Source organism: Solanum verrucosum, unplaced genomic scaffold (genome assembly GCF_900185275.1).
Source record: "Solanum verrucosum unplaced genomic scaffold, falcon-dt-bn FXZP01000088.1, whole genome shotgun sequence".
NCBI classification, from domain to species: Eukaryota; Viridiplantae; Streptophyta; class Magnoliopsida; order Solanales; family Solanaceae; genus Solanum; species Solanum verrucosum.
In genome coordinates, this window is record NW_026020077.1 from 947460 (window position 1) to 961794 (window position 14335).

General features: G+C 35.7%; 2 protein-coding genes across 2 annotated transcripts; one reads left to right on the top strand and one right to left on the bottom strand.

Annotated features, from left to right (window-relative positions):
- The first annotated feature begins 548 nt into the window (after positions 1–548).
- LOC125824159 (DNA-directed RNA polymerases IV and V subunit 2-like) lies at positions 549–11141 on the top strand. Its single transcript, XM_049503519.1, has 8 exons — positions 549–675; positions 1990–2548; positions 3030–3242; positions 4666–5546; positions 5725–6016; positions 7951–8901; positions 10021–10292; positions 10431–11141. The coding sequence occupies exons 2-8, from the start codon at positions 2003–2005 to the stop codon at positions 10927–10929; spliced, it is 3654 nt and encodes a 1217-aa protein (XP_049359476.1). The 5' UTR covers positions 549–675; positions 1990–2002; the 3' UTR covers positions 10930–11141.
- A 1422-nt stretch (positions 11142–12563) lies between these two features.
- Positions 12564–13570, bottom strand: LOC125824184 (probable methyltransferase At1g27930). Its single transcript, XM_049503545.1, has one exon. The coding sequence runs from the start codon at positions 13481–13483 to the stop codon at positions 12584–12586; it is 900 nt and encodes a 299-aa protein (XP_049359502.1). The 5' UTR covers positions 13484–13570; the 3' UTR covers positions 12564–12583.
- Between the last annotated feature and the right edge of the window lie 765 nt (positions 13571–14335).

Here is a 14335-nt window from a genome sequence, read left to right on the forward strand (position 1 = left end):
ATCATGTTAGATTTATGTATTTGAGGATCGAAATTTGACACGAATAATAATTTAAAAAATTCACGCGAAGACACGTTATTAGGCTCTAAATTAGTGGAATTTGTGTTATTTAATTAAGAGGAATTAAAAATAATGATCACTTACTAAATGAATACAAGAAAAGATTTTTTTAAATGTTATGTATAAAAGAAAGTTATTTTGCAAAAATACAAATCTCATAAAAAGTTATAAAACTATTATATATATATGACCTACGACATCATTTTTTCTTTATAATATCACAAAAAAAAAATTAAGATATAAAAAAATAGTACTACTCTTTTTTTATATAACTCGTTTTGATTTTTAGTCAATTTTTAAAAATATATATATATATATATATATTTTTAATAACTCTTAATAGTTTATGGATAATATAAATCCCACTTTTTTTTAAAATAATTTGTAAACATTGTAAAATCATAGTATTTTTAAAAATTTAGTGTTCCATCAAAGTACTTCACATCTAATATTAGAGTAGTTAGGATTAATTAGATTTTGTGTTTTTACATTAACACATGTCCTCACTTCCATTTAGTCAGTATACTTACTGCTCGTGCTCTCTGTTTGTCTGCGAAAAAGCTCTAAAAAATTTCCCCAAAAGGGAGCAAAGCAAAGCAGAATCTACGCTACTCTGTAAGCCTTTCTCTGCTCTTGCTTCAAACATTTCTTCATCTTCTTTTATTTTCCCCCAAATCGTTAAGATATTCAGAAAATATGGGGATTCACAATAATTTTCTGACACTCAGCTCAAGTTTTGTGTTGGCTTTTGAGTAATTTTTGTGGGTTTTCTTCATTTTCAACAATATTGCTGTAATGCAGTTTGGTTGGCGAGTTCTTTTTGGGTTTTAATATTTAGAAGTAGGCAAATCCGAAAACCACTGTTTTTTTTAAAAAAGATTAAGCTGATTTTAGCTCATTTTTGGTAGTAGAAAGTACAGAAAAGGTTAAATGCTTCTCTGATACTTCTTGCATGTGGAGTTCTTTTGTTTCTGTTTCGTGTTTTTTGGGGTTTAGGGTTTAGAGGTGATTTGACTGAAATAAGAATATTACTGTGCTGAAATCCCTAAAAACAGCTGAAATCGATTTATGGGTTTTCTTGAATTGCAAAAGAAAAGGATAAGAAAATATTTTTATTTGAGGTAAGCTTATATTTTTTCACAAGATGTTGTAGGCATTTTATGGGTTTTTCAAGAGGTGAAAAAAAGAGATCTTTTAAGGGAGCTTATGCGTTTCATTTAACTTTTTGTTTTCTGAAATGATGGTGAATGTCTCAGGTCTTTGTGGTTTTCAGTTTTTATGACTTGATGAGCAAATGCTAAGAGTAAATTCTGGTGAAGGTTGTTTTCCTGTTATCTCTTTTGGATCTCATAATAACTCGTTGGGATTTTGGAGTTTCTTATTGTTTCTTTAGAAGACATGACTAATGTTACATATACTCTGAAGAAGAATGTATCAGTGCATCCAATATTCAGTGTGAATAGACAGTGATTTGTTATCTTTTAAATGTAACATTACATATTTGAATGCTACATAAAACATATTATAAGTCCCTGCCTTTCTTGTCTCTATTTTTTTTAGCTTTATCTTCTTTAGAAATAGCTCAATGGGGCGGAAGTGGGTTCTCAAAAACACAGTTTATTTTCGAGAGCAAATTCACCAAGCAATTGCAGTTTTCACCTGATTGACATTTGTTTAGTCTTTTGTTTTGTTGTTTTGTTATTTTGTTGTTTTCTTAATAAAACTCATTTCTAGTTAGAAATGAAAGATCAAACCTTTTCCTCCTTTTTAGAGAAAATACTCATTTGGCCTACCTGGAAGGACAATATTTCACAGTTTCAGCTGGCTATTTAAAGGCTTTTAGCTGAGAGATCATGTTTGTGCATAGCAGTACACATTGGAATAAAGTGAAATATCGACTGATGCACTTTGATTTTGTGTTTGATGCAGGCATTTCATTTAGATGACAATTTCTGATATCATGGAGGAAGTGGGATGTAGTAGTGGTAAAGAGAAGATATCTAATGGATCAGCAAGGATGGATTTTGATATTGATGATCTTTTTGAAGTAGATGATGATGATTGGGACGAGGACGAGGATGAAGATGAGGATGATAGCCATGATATGGTTTTAATTAAAGAGTTGGGTGAAACTTACTTGAAGAACTTCTGTAAAAAGGCATCAACTGGTTTTTTTGAGAAGTATGGTTTAATCAGTCACCAGATAAATTCATATAATGACTTCATCAACTATGGAATCCAAAGGGTGTTTGACTCGGTTGGGGAGATCCATGTTGAGCCAGGTTATGATCCATCAAAGAGAGGTGATGGTGATTGGAAGCATGCTTCTGTGAAGTTTGGGAAAGTAACCCTTGAGCGGCCGAAGTTTTGGGCTGGGGAGAAGTTTTCTGCAGACGGTGGGAAAGAGTACCTGGACTTGTTGCCACGGCATGCTCGCCTCCAGAACATGACATATTCTGCCAGGATTATGGTTGAGACTCATGTTCAGGTTAGTAAATGTTTTTTTTTTTTGTCTAATATTCAAAAATAAATATGATGTTTGCCTATAATCTATAGTTTTATGTGTATCAAATTCTTTATGTTTATTTATATTCATTCATTTTTCTTATTATTGTCAATTTTGAATGGGCCAGATCGCGGGATTTCTACCTTTTTTGGTGTACTCCTTGTATACAGCTGACCCTTCTCCCTAACATTAATAAGAATTACTTTATCAATTATTGAATTAGCAATGTTCTAAAATGATTACATTGTGTTGGTCTCTCTTGAACAGTTCTTTGTTAAATGCATTGCCCATCCGATGAAAAGTAAGTATATGGCCACTGAAATTTGAAATATAATCCCTTCTCACCCATGCAATGACAGCCTTTTCCAGTTAGCATTTATAACACACCCAACATGTCATTTTTTTTCCTTTGTTAGTTTCTTATTCTTTTAATATATTTGGCTGTCCTTGTATATGATTTCAGGTGTATACAAAAAAGCTAGTTAGAAGTGACAAGTTCAAAACTGGCGTAGACCAGTTTGTTGACAAGGAGTGTGAAGTGGAAGACAAACGGGATGTCTTGATTGGGAGAATCCCTGTGATGGTTAACTCAGAATTGTGCTGGATGAATGGTGTTGACAAGCTTGATTGTGAATTTGATCATGGGGGATACTTCATTGTCAAAGGGGCTGAAAAGGTAAGATCTTCCTGCTAGCACCTCACTCTTGACGCCTCCGTCTGTTCTACCTAAAGATGGCGTAGAAAACAGGGCTGGACAGTTGGTGTTAGTTAGTATAGTATTTAAGCCCTAATGAGTCTAGAGGGAAGATTAGAGAACCATTTTAGTACTCATAAAAAGAAGAAGATAACCATTTTACTACACATCAATCTAGCATAACTCAAAACGGTGGAATTTCACTTATTAATGTTAGAATTTATGTTTCAAATAAAATATCTGTGTTAGTTGGACTGTGACACCTCATTCCTACAAGACAATATATCTGAGTCCAATGGATTGGAATGCATATAGATGATTTGTTTAGTCAAACCCAAAATTGATTCGTAGTGTTGTACTAGTAATTGTTGTTGCCTGAATAGGTGTGTATTTTGACAGATATTCTAACTTTGATAATTCAGATAATTGCGACAGTTGGGTCCATATAATGGAAGATGTGACAGAAGAGGATGAAAGAGAGGAGAAAATTTAACTTCATATTAGACATTTAACTAAGCGATTGATTAAAATGATGCATAGTGTGAGGTAGATCTGAAGGTGCTAGCTACTTTTTGAGTTGGTTTATTTGTCTTAATTGATGATACTGTTGAATATTGATCTGATGAAGGTGAAGTTTATGTATTGCGTTGCATAATGTCCAGCAGTTTCGAGTTCGGACTGATGAAACAGTTTTGTAGCATGCATGAACCTTTAGGAGGAAAGCTATGTACCTCCATCATAATTTGATGTAGTTGGGTATCACACACTTTTAGTAAGATAAGAACTCTTATTTTGTAAGACAAGTTGCAAAAATATGCTAAGTTATTTTTCTTCTGTAAAAATGTCAACGGCAGTCTTGGAATAATATAAGAACTCTGTATTTTGTATAATGTGTTAAATTCGTGTAATCATGCTGCATGTTTAATACAAGTTGCACAAGTTCTTTTGTAGTATTGTTACCATTGAAGAGTCTTAGCTACTCTTTTATGCAGAAGTTCTTTCTCAAGCTTCAAGCTGAGTAATGCAATATTTTCCCTTGACTGACTACATAGTACTCCTTTGTCTCAAAAGAATGACAAAGTACACTTTTGCGGAGTCAAACAGTTGTTTCTTGACTACAAAAATTGTGGTTTGAGTACACATTATCTTGTTTTTAATATGTAGGAGCGATTAGTTCAGTTAAAGAAAAAAGAATGGTTGCTTCTTTTCGAAAATTAAATGTGTCTGACTCTTGTACTCCGAATCCACCATTCTTTTCGGGATGTATGTAACTTTTGCATGCATTCTGCACTTGTGCTATTTACTATAGTGATATAGAATATTGTTTAATCCTTTTGGCCTTCTAGAAGTATATTTCCTATTGCATTTCTTTATTGATTGACATCTCTTGCAATTTCCATTTCAGACCTTCATTGCACAAGAGCAGCTTTGTTTAAAAAGACTCTGGGTGTCAAACAATCCCACTTGGATGGTTGGATATCGCCCAGGTGAAAAAAGGAAGAGAGTCTACATTAAACTGACTGAGACCTTGAAGCTTGAGCACATTAAGGGAGGAGAAAAAGCCCTCAGTGTTTACATCCTTGCAGAAATGCCAATTTGGGTCTTGTTTTTTGCTCTAGGTGTTTCCTCTGACAGGGAGGTAGTAAATTTAATTGATGTGGATATTGAAGATACTACTATCGTCAATGTACTAGTAGCTTCCATCCATGAGGCTGATAAGAATTGTGAGGATTTCAGGAAGGGGAAAAAGGCTCTTGCTTATGTTGATAGACTTATAAAGAATTGTAAATTTCCACCTCAAGAATCTGTTGAGGAGTGCATAAATGCATACCTGTTCCCTAATCTTAGTGGTTTCAAGCAGAAGGCTCGCTTCCTTGGCTATATGGTAAAATGCCTCTTGCACTCTTTCATTGGTCGCAGAAAGGTTGACAACAGAGATGATTTTCGAAACAAGAGATTGGAGCTGGCTGGTGAGCTCCTAGAACGAGAGCTCAGGGCACACATTAAACATGCCGAGAGGCGTATGGTGAAGGCAATGCAAAGAGATCTTTATGGAGATCGACAAGTGCAGCCAATTGAGCATTACTTGGATGCATCAATAATTACCAATGGTCTCTCCAGGGCTTTTTCCACTGGGCATTGGTGTCACCCTTACAAGAGAATGGAGAGGGTTTCCGGTGTAGTTGCAACTCTTAGACGAACAAATCCATTGCAAATGACTGCTGATATGAGGAAATCGCGTCAGCAGGTTACATACACCGGGAAGGTTGGCGATGCTAGATACCCGTAAGTGTTTATAAATTTATATTGACCATTGTTTTTGTGCTTTCCATTAGCAAAAATGGTGACTTCATTTGTCTTGCTTCCTGATTGTTGCTCATTCTGTCGTAAATTTTTGGTATTTTGTTTCTGTTTTGTTTAACTTAAGTATGATAATTTACTGACTGGTATATAACTTATGTAGACATCCTTCACACTGGGGAAAACTATGTTTTCTATCTACCCCAGATGGAGAAAATTGTGGCCTGGTGAAAAATTTGGCTAGTATGGGTCTTGTCAGCACAATTATTTTGAAACCATTTCTTGAGACATTGTTCCGGTGTGGGATGCAAAAGTTAGTAGACGATTGTGCCACCTCACTCCATGGAAAGCAAAAGGTCCTACTTGATGGGGAGTGGGTTGGAGTATGTGAAGATTCTGCACTCTTCGTTTCAAAGCTAAGACGTAAGCGCCGCAGGAATGAAGTGCCACACCAGGTTGGCTCATGATCATTTTCATTTAATTATGTACAGTTGAATCAGGGAACCTTGCTGTTGAATATTAATTTATATTGCAACGTTGATCATTCAGTGGCGTACACAGGATTTTTCGTAAGCAGTGTCACCTTTTAAAATGAAAAAAGAAATAAACAATATAACGTCATATTAAATATATATATATATATATATATATATATTACTATACCTTTTTATAAAAAAAAATAAAAAATTCGATGATTTCCTTTTTTTAATAAAATGTATTCAAAATAATACCATGTGAGAAAGAAGGAAAATGAAAAGAACATAAAAAATGAGGCCAGACAGGTTTGAACCCGCGACCTCACTTACAAACTCCAAGCCAAAAACCAGTTGGGCTACGCACAACTTTGATTGAAGGAGTGTCACATTTATAATATATAACGATATCTCTGTTTTTTCCCTTCTCAGACTGTACATATTTCGTAAAATTTTCCGACGAAGAAGTGTCAAGTGACACCCCATAGCCCTTGCTAAATCTGCCCCTGTGATCATTGATCCACCAAAAGGATGGTTATAAAACTGTCATCCAAACATAGTAACTTGTGTTTTTCTCTTTTTCTCAAGTAGGATGTAAATCTTTTGTTATACTGTATTGTATGTACAATACATGTAAGCGCGCCACTGGAATAAGGTCCCACATTAGCTTAACTCGCGATCATTTTGATTTAGTTATGTACATAGTTTAAGACTTAAAATATTTGTTTTTTTGTGTGTGCACGCACGCATTTTGGGGGATAAAGTAGAATACTTGTTTATATCATAAGTATGATTATCAATTTTATCAAAAGGACAATTATCAAACTGTAAGCCGAATGTCTTGTCTCATGCTCTTTGCTCCTCAAGTTTCACACCAGGTAACATAAAATGTGAAATAAAGAATAGAACTGATAGGAATAAATCGTCAGACCAGGTAAGTAGTGATAATGTTCATTTAATTATGTAGAGAAGTCATAAAACTTACTGTAAAGGCTGCTTATATTGCAAATACATTCATTAAATAAAACTATTTACCAAATGTGAAGGACTAATCTTTTTCTCTTTGTTCCTGAAATGAATGTGATTTTTGTGGTATATGTATCGACTGTAGTATAACTTCTGTATGCTGGCAAGTCCGAACCCTGAAGCTGCCAACAGTAGGTTGTGCCTCTTTCCTCCATTGGTGTCCTGAAGTGGAGGGTCTACCATTACAGCAACCCTCTCGTCATTGACATATTGCTTAAATGGAAATATATCTGATGTTTCAGAATAGATGGAATCCTTGAACTCTGTCATTACTCTTCTGGGATTCTTTTTCCTTTTTGGGAAATATTTCATTTTTTTTAATGGTTGGTGTCCGAACTAGCTTGTGTGCACCGCGGCTAATCCACCGGGTACTTACTACCTCCTACCAGCACACACACCATTAACTCTACCCACCAAGCCTCAGGTAGATGGGGGAGAAAATCACATTTTGGAAAATATTTCTTTGCAATGCGCAGAAATTCAGACTAACCAAATAAAAATTATACTAACATTTTAAAATTTTGAAGGATTCAGACAATAAAATCAAATCCAAAAGTTCTATATGAAATGACCTTTATCACAGATTTGGCAGAACAATAAAATTAAATCCAAAAGTTCTCTATTAAATAACCTTTATCACAAATTTGGCAACTGATTTGATGTTACCATGCGAGTTAAATTCATGGAAGTTGATGTAGGTTCTTGACTAGGGAAATTTGACCCAGTACCTTTTTCATCAGCACTGGATGTGCTGCGGAGGTCTCTCTTTTTTACCTGGATATTAAAATCCAGTCTAGTATATTGTTTTTTTAGAAGACGTTGTATATTGCCATATAAGATCTGTAAATTTGATACTCGCACACTGAACAATCTTAAATTTTTTCTTCTAGGTTGAAGTTAAGAGAGATGAGCTGCAGGGTGAAGTTCGCATATTTTCTGATCCTGGAAGGATTCTGCGTCCTCTTCTTGTTGTTTCAAATCTAAAGAAAATCAAAGCTTTGAAAGGGGGAGACTATGGCTTTCAATCTCTTCTGGACAATGGGATTATTGAGTTTATAGGACCTGAAGAAGAAGAAGACTGTCGAACTGCATGGGGAGTTGAGTACATCTTAAAAGCAGATAAAGAGAACCCACCTGCTAAGTATACTCATTGTGAGTTGGACATGTCATTCCTATTAGGCTTGAGCTGTGGTATTATCCCATTTGCAAACCATGATCATGCTAGGAGGGTCCTCTATCAATCTGAGAAGCACTCTCAGCAGGCAATTGGGTTTTCAACAGTGAATCCAAACAATAGAGTTGATACAAATACCCATCAATTGTATTATCCTCAGAGGCCACTTTTCCGGACAATGTTGGCAGATTCCCTTGGGAAACCAAAATGTACTCAGTACCAGAAAGGAATGCTTCCACGGCCTGAATACTTCAATGGGCAATGTGCAATTGTCGCAGTAAATGTTCACCTTGGCTATAACCAAGAAGATTCATTGGTCATGAATCGTGCTTCACTGGAGCGCGGAATGTTTCGATCTGAGCATGTTAGGAGCTATAAGGCTGAGGTCGACAATAAGGAAGCAATGTCTAAGAAGCTAAAGATTGAGGACTCTGTCAACTTTGGGAAAACCCAGAGTAAAATTGGACGAGTGGACAGCCTAGATGATGATGGTTTTCCATTCATTGGGGCAAATCTCCAGAGTGGAGATATCATAATTGGGAAATTTGCTGAATCAGGGGCTGATCACAGTGTCAAGCTGAAGCATACGGAAAGGGGCATGGTTCAGAAGGTTTTGCTCTCTGCTAATGATGAAGGGAAGAATTTTGCTGTTGTATCTCTCAGACAAGTAAGATATACATGTGTGTATATATATATATATATATATGAAATGCTTCTACTTATATGACTGTATTTCTATGCAACTTTTGCTGTTGCATCTCTCAAACAAGTTAAAGTGCTTTAAGATGCAGGTTTATGGGAAACATTTCTTTATTAAAAAGACCATATTAAGTCTTTGGAGAACTGTTTGCAGGCAGTTTGGCAAGCTTCTTAAAGTATTTGCACTTCATGGGATACAACGTCTCCTATTCATAGATCTGCGCCCGCCATTATACAGTTGGATGCAAAATTATCTATTTTTGAAATAGGAATTATAGTAGATCTTTTAACCCCTTACCGCCCTTGAGGAAAAAATGCACTATTCAGGGGCACTGGAGTGGGTAAAACAGTACTCATTATGGCATTGATAGACAATATTCTAAAGAACTTCATAAGTTCTGAAAAATTGAAGATACAGATCAAGAAATTGAATTTCAATCGTTATGATAAAAGGAGAACAGATGCTATGTACTGTGTACATAAAGACCATATATAGTTTCACGTGCCTTGAATGGTTGAACCATCCTATTAATGAACACATTGAAAGACCAGCCACTGAACTGAAGAAAAGCTGATTTGTCTAAAAGTAGCACTACTAGACTATCCAAAAGCTTCAAAACTACAAGCCATACTACTAGACTATGTTAAGGATTCAAAACTACTAGCCATCGCAGAATGTTAGCAAGAAAGCCTAATCACATATTTGTGTTTTACTTGTGGTGTAAATTGGAACATGTAAACGAGGTTGAATCAGTGCTACAGATGTCAGAATCCCTACAGGACTAGATAGGGAATACTTTTGCTGTTTTGCTTTGAAGAGTACAGTTCCTATAGCACATCCTTAATGTTACTCTTATGTATAAAATTACTTTACTTTCTTTAAAAAAATGTTAGCAAAGATAGCTGTTAGTGGTAAGCATTATGTTTCTGTGTTATGATTCAAATATACATGTGTGAAAAAGTTGGTCACCTCATATTCATCTTTATGTTTCTTCCACTATCCTTCCTCGAGAGTACCTGGAAGACACTGTATAGATAATTCTAATTCCCTTTAAATGATTCCAGTAATCTTGTACATTGTGTGCAGGTTCGTTCTCCATGTCTTGGAGACAAGTTCTCCAGCATGCATGGACAAAAGGGTGTCCTTGGATTTCTGGAATCTCAGGAAAACTTCCCTTTTACCGTTCAGGGGATTGTTCCAGATATTGTAATCAATCCCCATGCATTTCCTTCAAGGCAAACCCCTGGTCAGCTGCTAGAAGCCGCTCTGGGGAAGGGCATTGCCCTAGGTGGTGGTCAAAAATATGCCACTCCCTTCTCCACTTTATCAGTTGATGCCATAATGGAGCAGCTTCAGGGGTAAGATATCTGAAAGCTGTATCGTTTTTCATAATTCCACACCCTTGTGCCAACCAGTTAAGCTGTGTTTGTTTTGTTGTAGTCAATTGTGAATTCTGGTTATTTGTCATTGACTATTAAATGCTATATGACCTGCAGGCGAGGATTCACGAGATGGGGAAATGAGAGAGTTTACAACGGTCGGACGGGTGAAATGGTTCATTCCCTGATTTTCATGGGCCCAACATTCTACCAACGCCTCATCCATATGGCTGAAGACAAGGTGAAATTCCGTAACACTGGACCTGTCCATCCCCTTACTCGCCAACCTGTGGCAGACAGAAAACGCTTTGGTGGAATTAAGTTTGGTGAAATGGAGCGCGACTGTCTTATAGCTCATGGTGCTGCAGCAAATCTGCATGAACGCCTTTTCACACTCAGTGACTCTTCCCAGATGCACATATGTGGTAAGTGCAAGAACATGGCAAATGTAATCCAGAGAACTGTTCAAGGTGGTAAGGTTAGGGGTCCGTTTTGCCGGTTCTGTGAATCAGTCGAAGATATAGTGAAAGTTAATGTGCCATATGGTGCAAAGTTGTTGTGCCAGGAGCTCTTCAGCATGGGCATATCTCTCAAGTTTGACACTGAGATTTGCTAATTCCTGATTAAGTTTCATCTTCGAGATTATACTGATGATGCTGACACGTTGGTGATGGGAAAAAACTAATCTCTTGTATCTGTACCTTATTAGTTATCAGGTTGTGTCTAACACTGTTTTCTGTAGATATCTCTAGTGTTTATGGGAAAATAACTCGACTCTTGTATTTAAACCTTGTTGGTTATCAGGTTTGAAAAGGTGTGTTTCGTTTAGACATTCTCTCTCTCGTGCATGTGCATGCCACACACACATACATGCTGAATTGTTGTTGTGGATTTAAGTTTGCTCTTTCGTTGGGAAAATATTGGCATTTGATCTTTTCTTGTTAACAAGCAGTAGATGACCCTTGCTTTATTAGGGGATTGATTTCGGTGCAAAAGGGTAAACAGCAAGTGATAGAAATAAGAAGTAACAAGTGTGCTATGGTGATCACTAATGTCATACTTGTCCTAAGAAAAAAGAGGTTTACCTTTGACATATCAATTGTCTTGTTTGGTTTAAGATTAAAAATGTTTCTTGACTATAGCAAATAGATTTGATTGAACATGTACCTCTATTGAAGTAATAAATAGTTATTACCTCTAAAAGTGATAGAAGAAAAGTGTATGAAGTAGTACAGAATAGCCAAATGCTGATAGAGATTGAGGTACTGATGATTAGTTGAAACACTTGCTGAATTTCAGGTAAAATAATCCAAACCAACAAGAGATCCACCCATTTATCAACTTAGTTCAGCCAAGTAATCTTTGGTCTGATTGATGACTCAGCTCAGTTAACTCAGCCGCTCATTGTACTAGAGCGGGGTGAGTGAAATGGAGGCTCGCATTAGGGCTACTATGTGATAAGAATGTGTAGGGTTAAAAGTAAGTTCTATAAAGCGGTGGTTAGACTTATGTATAGGGAAGCTCCTTGCCCGTCAAGAACGCACACCTTAAGAGCATGAAGGTAGGGGAGATGAAAATGCTCAGTTGTGCAAGCAAGACATGACCATAGATAGGAAGGTTTGGAGGTCGAGAATTAGAGTAGAAGGATAGTAGGTAGGCCCATCTGTTGTAGTACTCTTACGAGCTAGTCTCCTATTCTCTTTATTTGGTATTCACATAGTATCTTGTTCTTCATTTTTACTAGTACCCGTCACTTCAATTGCATCTTTTATCTTGCTATTTTGTTGTCGTTATTTTCCTTTTATCATTCTTTGACTGCACTTTTTTTGAGCATCTGGTCTATTGAAAACAACTTCTCTATCCCACAAAGTTGTGGTAGAAATAAGGTTTGCGTACATTTTACTCTCCCCAGAACCCCCTGTGAGATTGCATCAGCATGTAGTTGTATATTTTGCTGGTCTAAATTCAGTCCACCAATTTGACATCCCTAATTTCTTTTGTAGCATATCCTTCATCTTCTCCATTTTGGAAATGTATATACTATTTAACATTCAAATGGAGAGATTCAACCTTAAGATGGAAAAGACTAATGAATAGGCTTCCTTGAGTTAAACATGTATAGAAGAGAACTAATTTACAAAGAGATAATTAAGATGTGTTCTCAAGATAATTAAGGGAAGATACATAATAATGAAATAACATAAGCTGTATGCCTAGATCTAATAGCAAAAAAAAAGAATTTCCTCTACAATAGCAGACTATATGTTCAATTATGCAGGACAAAATGTAGTGGCATTTGATTTTGCTAGTATGTTAAAATCCCAGAATTTCCCTTTAGAAGAAACCAAATTAGTGTCACATAAGAATTCCCAAGAAAACCACTTCTCAATCATTCTATCAACATCATGTACTAATACATGAGTCCCATTCTTGTTCTTGCTTCTTCTTGCTAGTACACCAGCAATATATATTGCAGCCATTCTTCCTGGTGATTCCGGTTTATCGCCATCTGGTCCATCAACAATCACTAAATCCCACTTCACTTCATACACTTCCTTAGGAACATTTGTGACAAGTGACATAAATTTGCACTTTCTTGATGAATTACTATACAGATCATGTTTTGAACTGCTAGCAGTAGCTGATATGTAGCAGTCTTTCTGGTTTTGTCTAGCATGTTTTAAAATCTTGTATGCATCTCTAGCAACTGTTTGATACTCGACTCTGTGAATTCGAGTACTATTAGCATTACTCGTGGAGTTATAAAGTTTGATCTTCGCGGGGTTGTCCTCAAGAAAGACAGTGAATCCACCCCTATTGATTGTTGAAATTTGAGAAGAGTATTGTGTTTCAAGCCCGAAAACAAGAATATTGCAGGGGGATTTTCGCGATACAAGATGATAGAGAAAGTTGATTTCTTTCTCCGCGAGGAGATTGTGGCTGTGTTCAACTAGAGACAAGGCAGAGAAAATCGGAGAGGAATATGAAGTAATAACAGAAATCTTGACAAGTCTGAGTATGGAAGCAAATGATAAAATGAAAACAAGAAGTGGAATGATATTTCTTTTTGTAAATTTCATAGCTGTGTAGTATTTGTGTAAAAGTGTCCTTTTAAGACGAGTTTTTGGTGAGAAAAGAAGAAGAGGAAATGCAATTTCAGAAGAGGGCATTGTGTTCTTTTCTTTATGTCACTATTTCTACCTAAAGGGAGACTTATAATAATTTGTAGTGACATGTGTTAAATTTCCTCTCTGAATTTTTTTGAGTGAAGAAGAAGGAATGTTATTTTCCTTTACTTTGAAGCATTTGCATTTTTTCTTCTATTTTTTTAAAATTTAGTTGTCACAATTTTCAACAGTATTTGTTAAATTGAATATTTTTTGGTAACTGTTACTCCCTCCGTCCCATTTTATATGTCACTTTTTTACTTTGCATTTGCATTAAGAAATTATGTAACTTTACCCTTCTACCTTTATTTAATATTTTCTTTAAGTCAACTTTATTAATAAATGACAAGATTAATTAACTATTCTATCAAGGGTATAATAGGCAAAATATGGTAATTTATGCATATTTTTTATAAAATGACAAGTATTGTGGTCCAGCTATTTAATAGAAAGGGGTAACATATAAAATGGGATGGAGGGAGTATAAGTGATGTAGGTGTGATCAATAATTGTGAATGATGGGTGCTCTTTTTTTTTAAAGAAGTTGGACACCAAATCTCGTCTGCTTTTGCATTTATTTGTTGGGGGTCATTAATATATATACCCCTCATAACAAATAACTTTTTTGCGAATATAATTTACATTTTCATATCGTAATATCCCATCACATGACTTCAATTTCTAAAGACTTGTACCTAACTAGACATAAGTTTGATTGTTTAAGGACAAAAATTAAAGATCAACTCATTTGAAGGGCAATTTTATAATAAGAGAAAAGTTCCTTCTAGGTACTTTTTTTGTCATCGTTTGGTGAACATGAGTGATATTGAAGAAAAACGTATCTACTATTTTTAT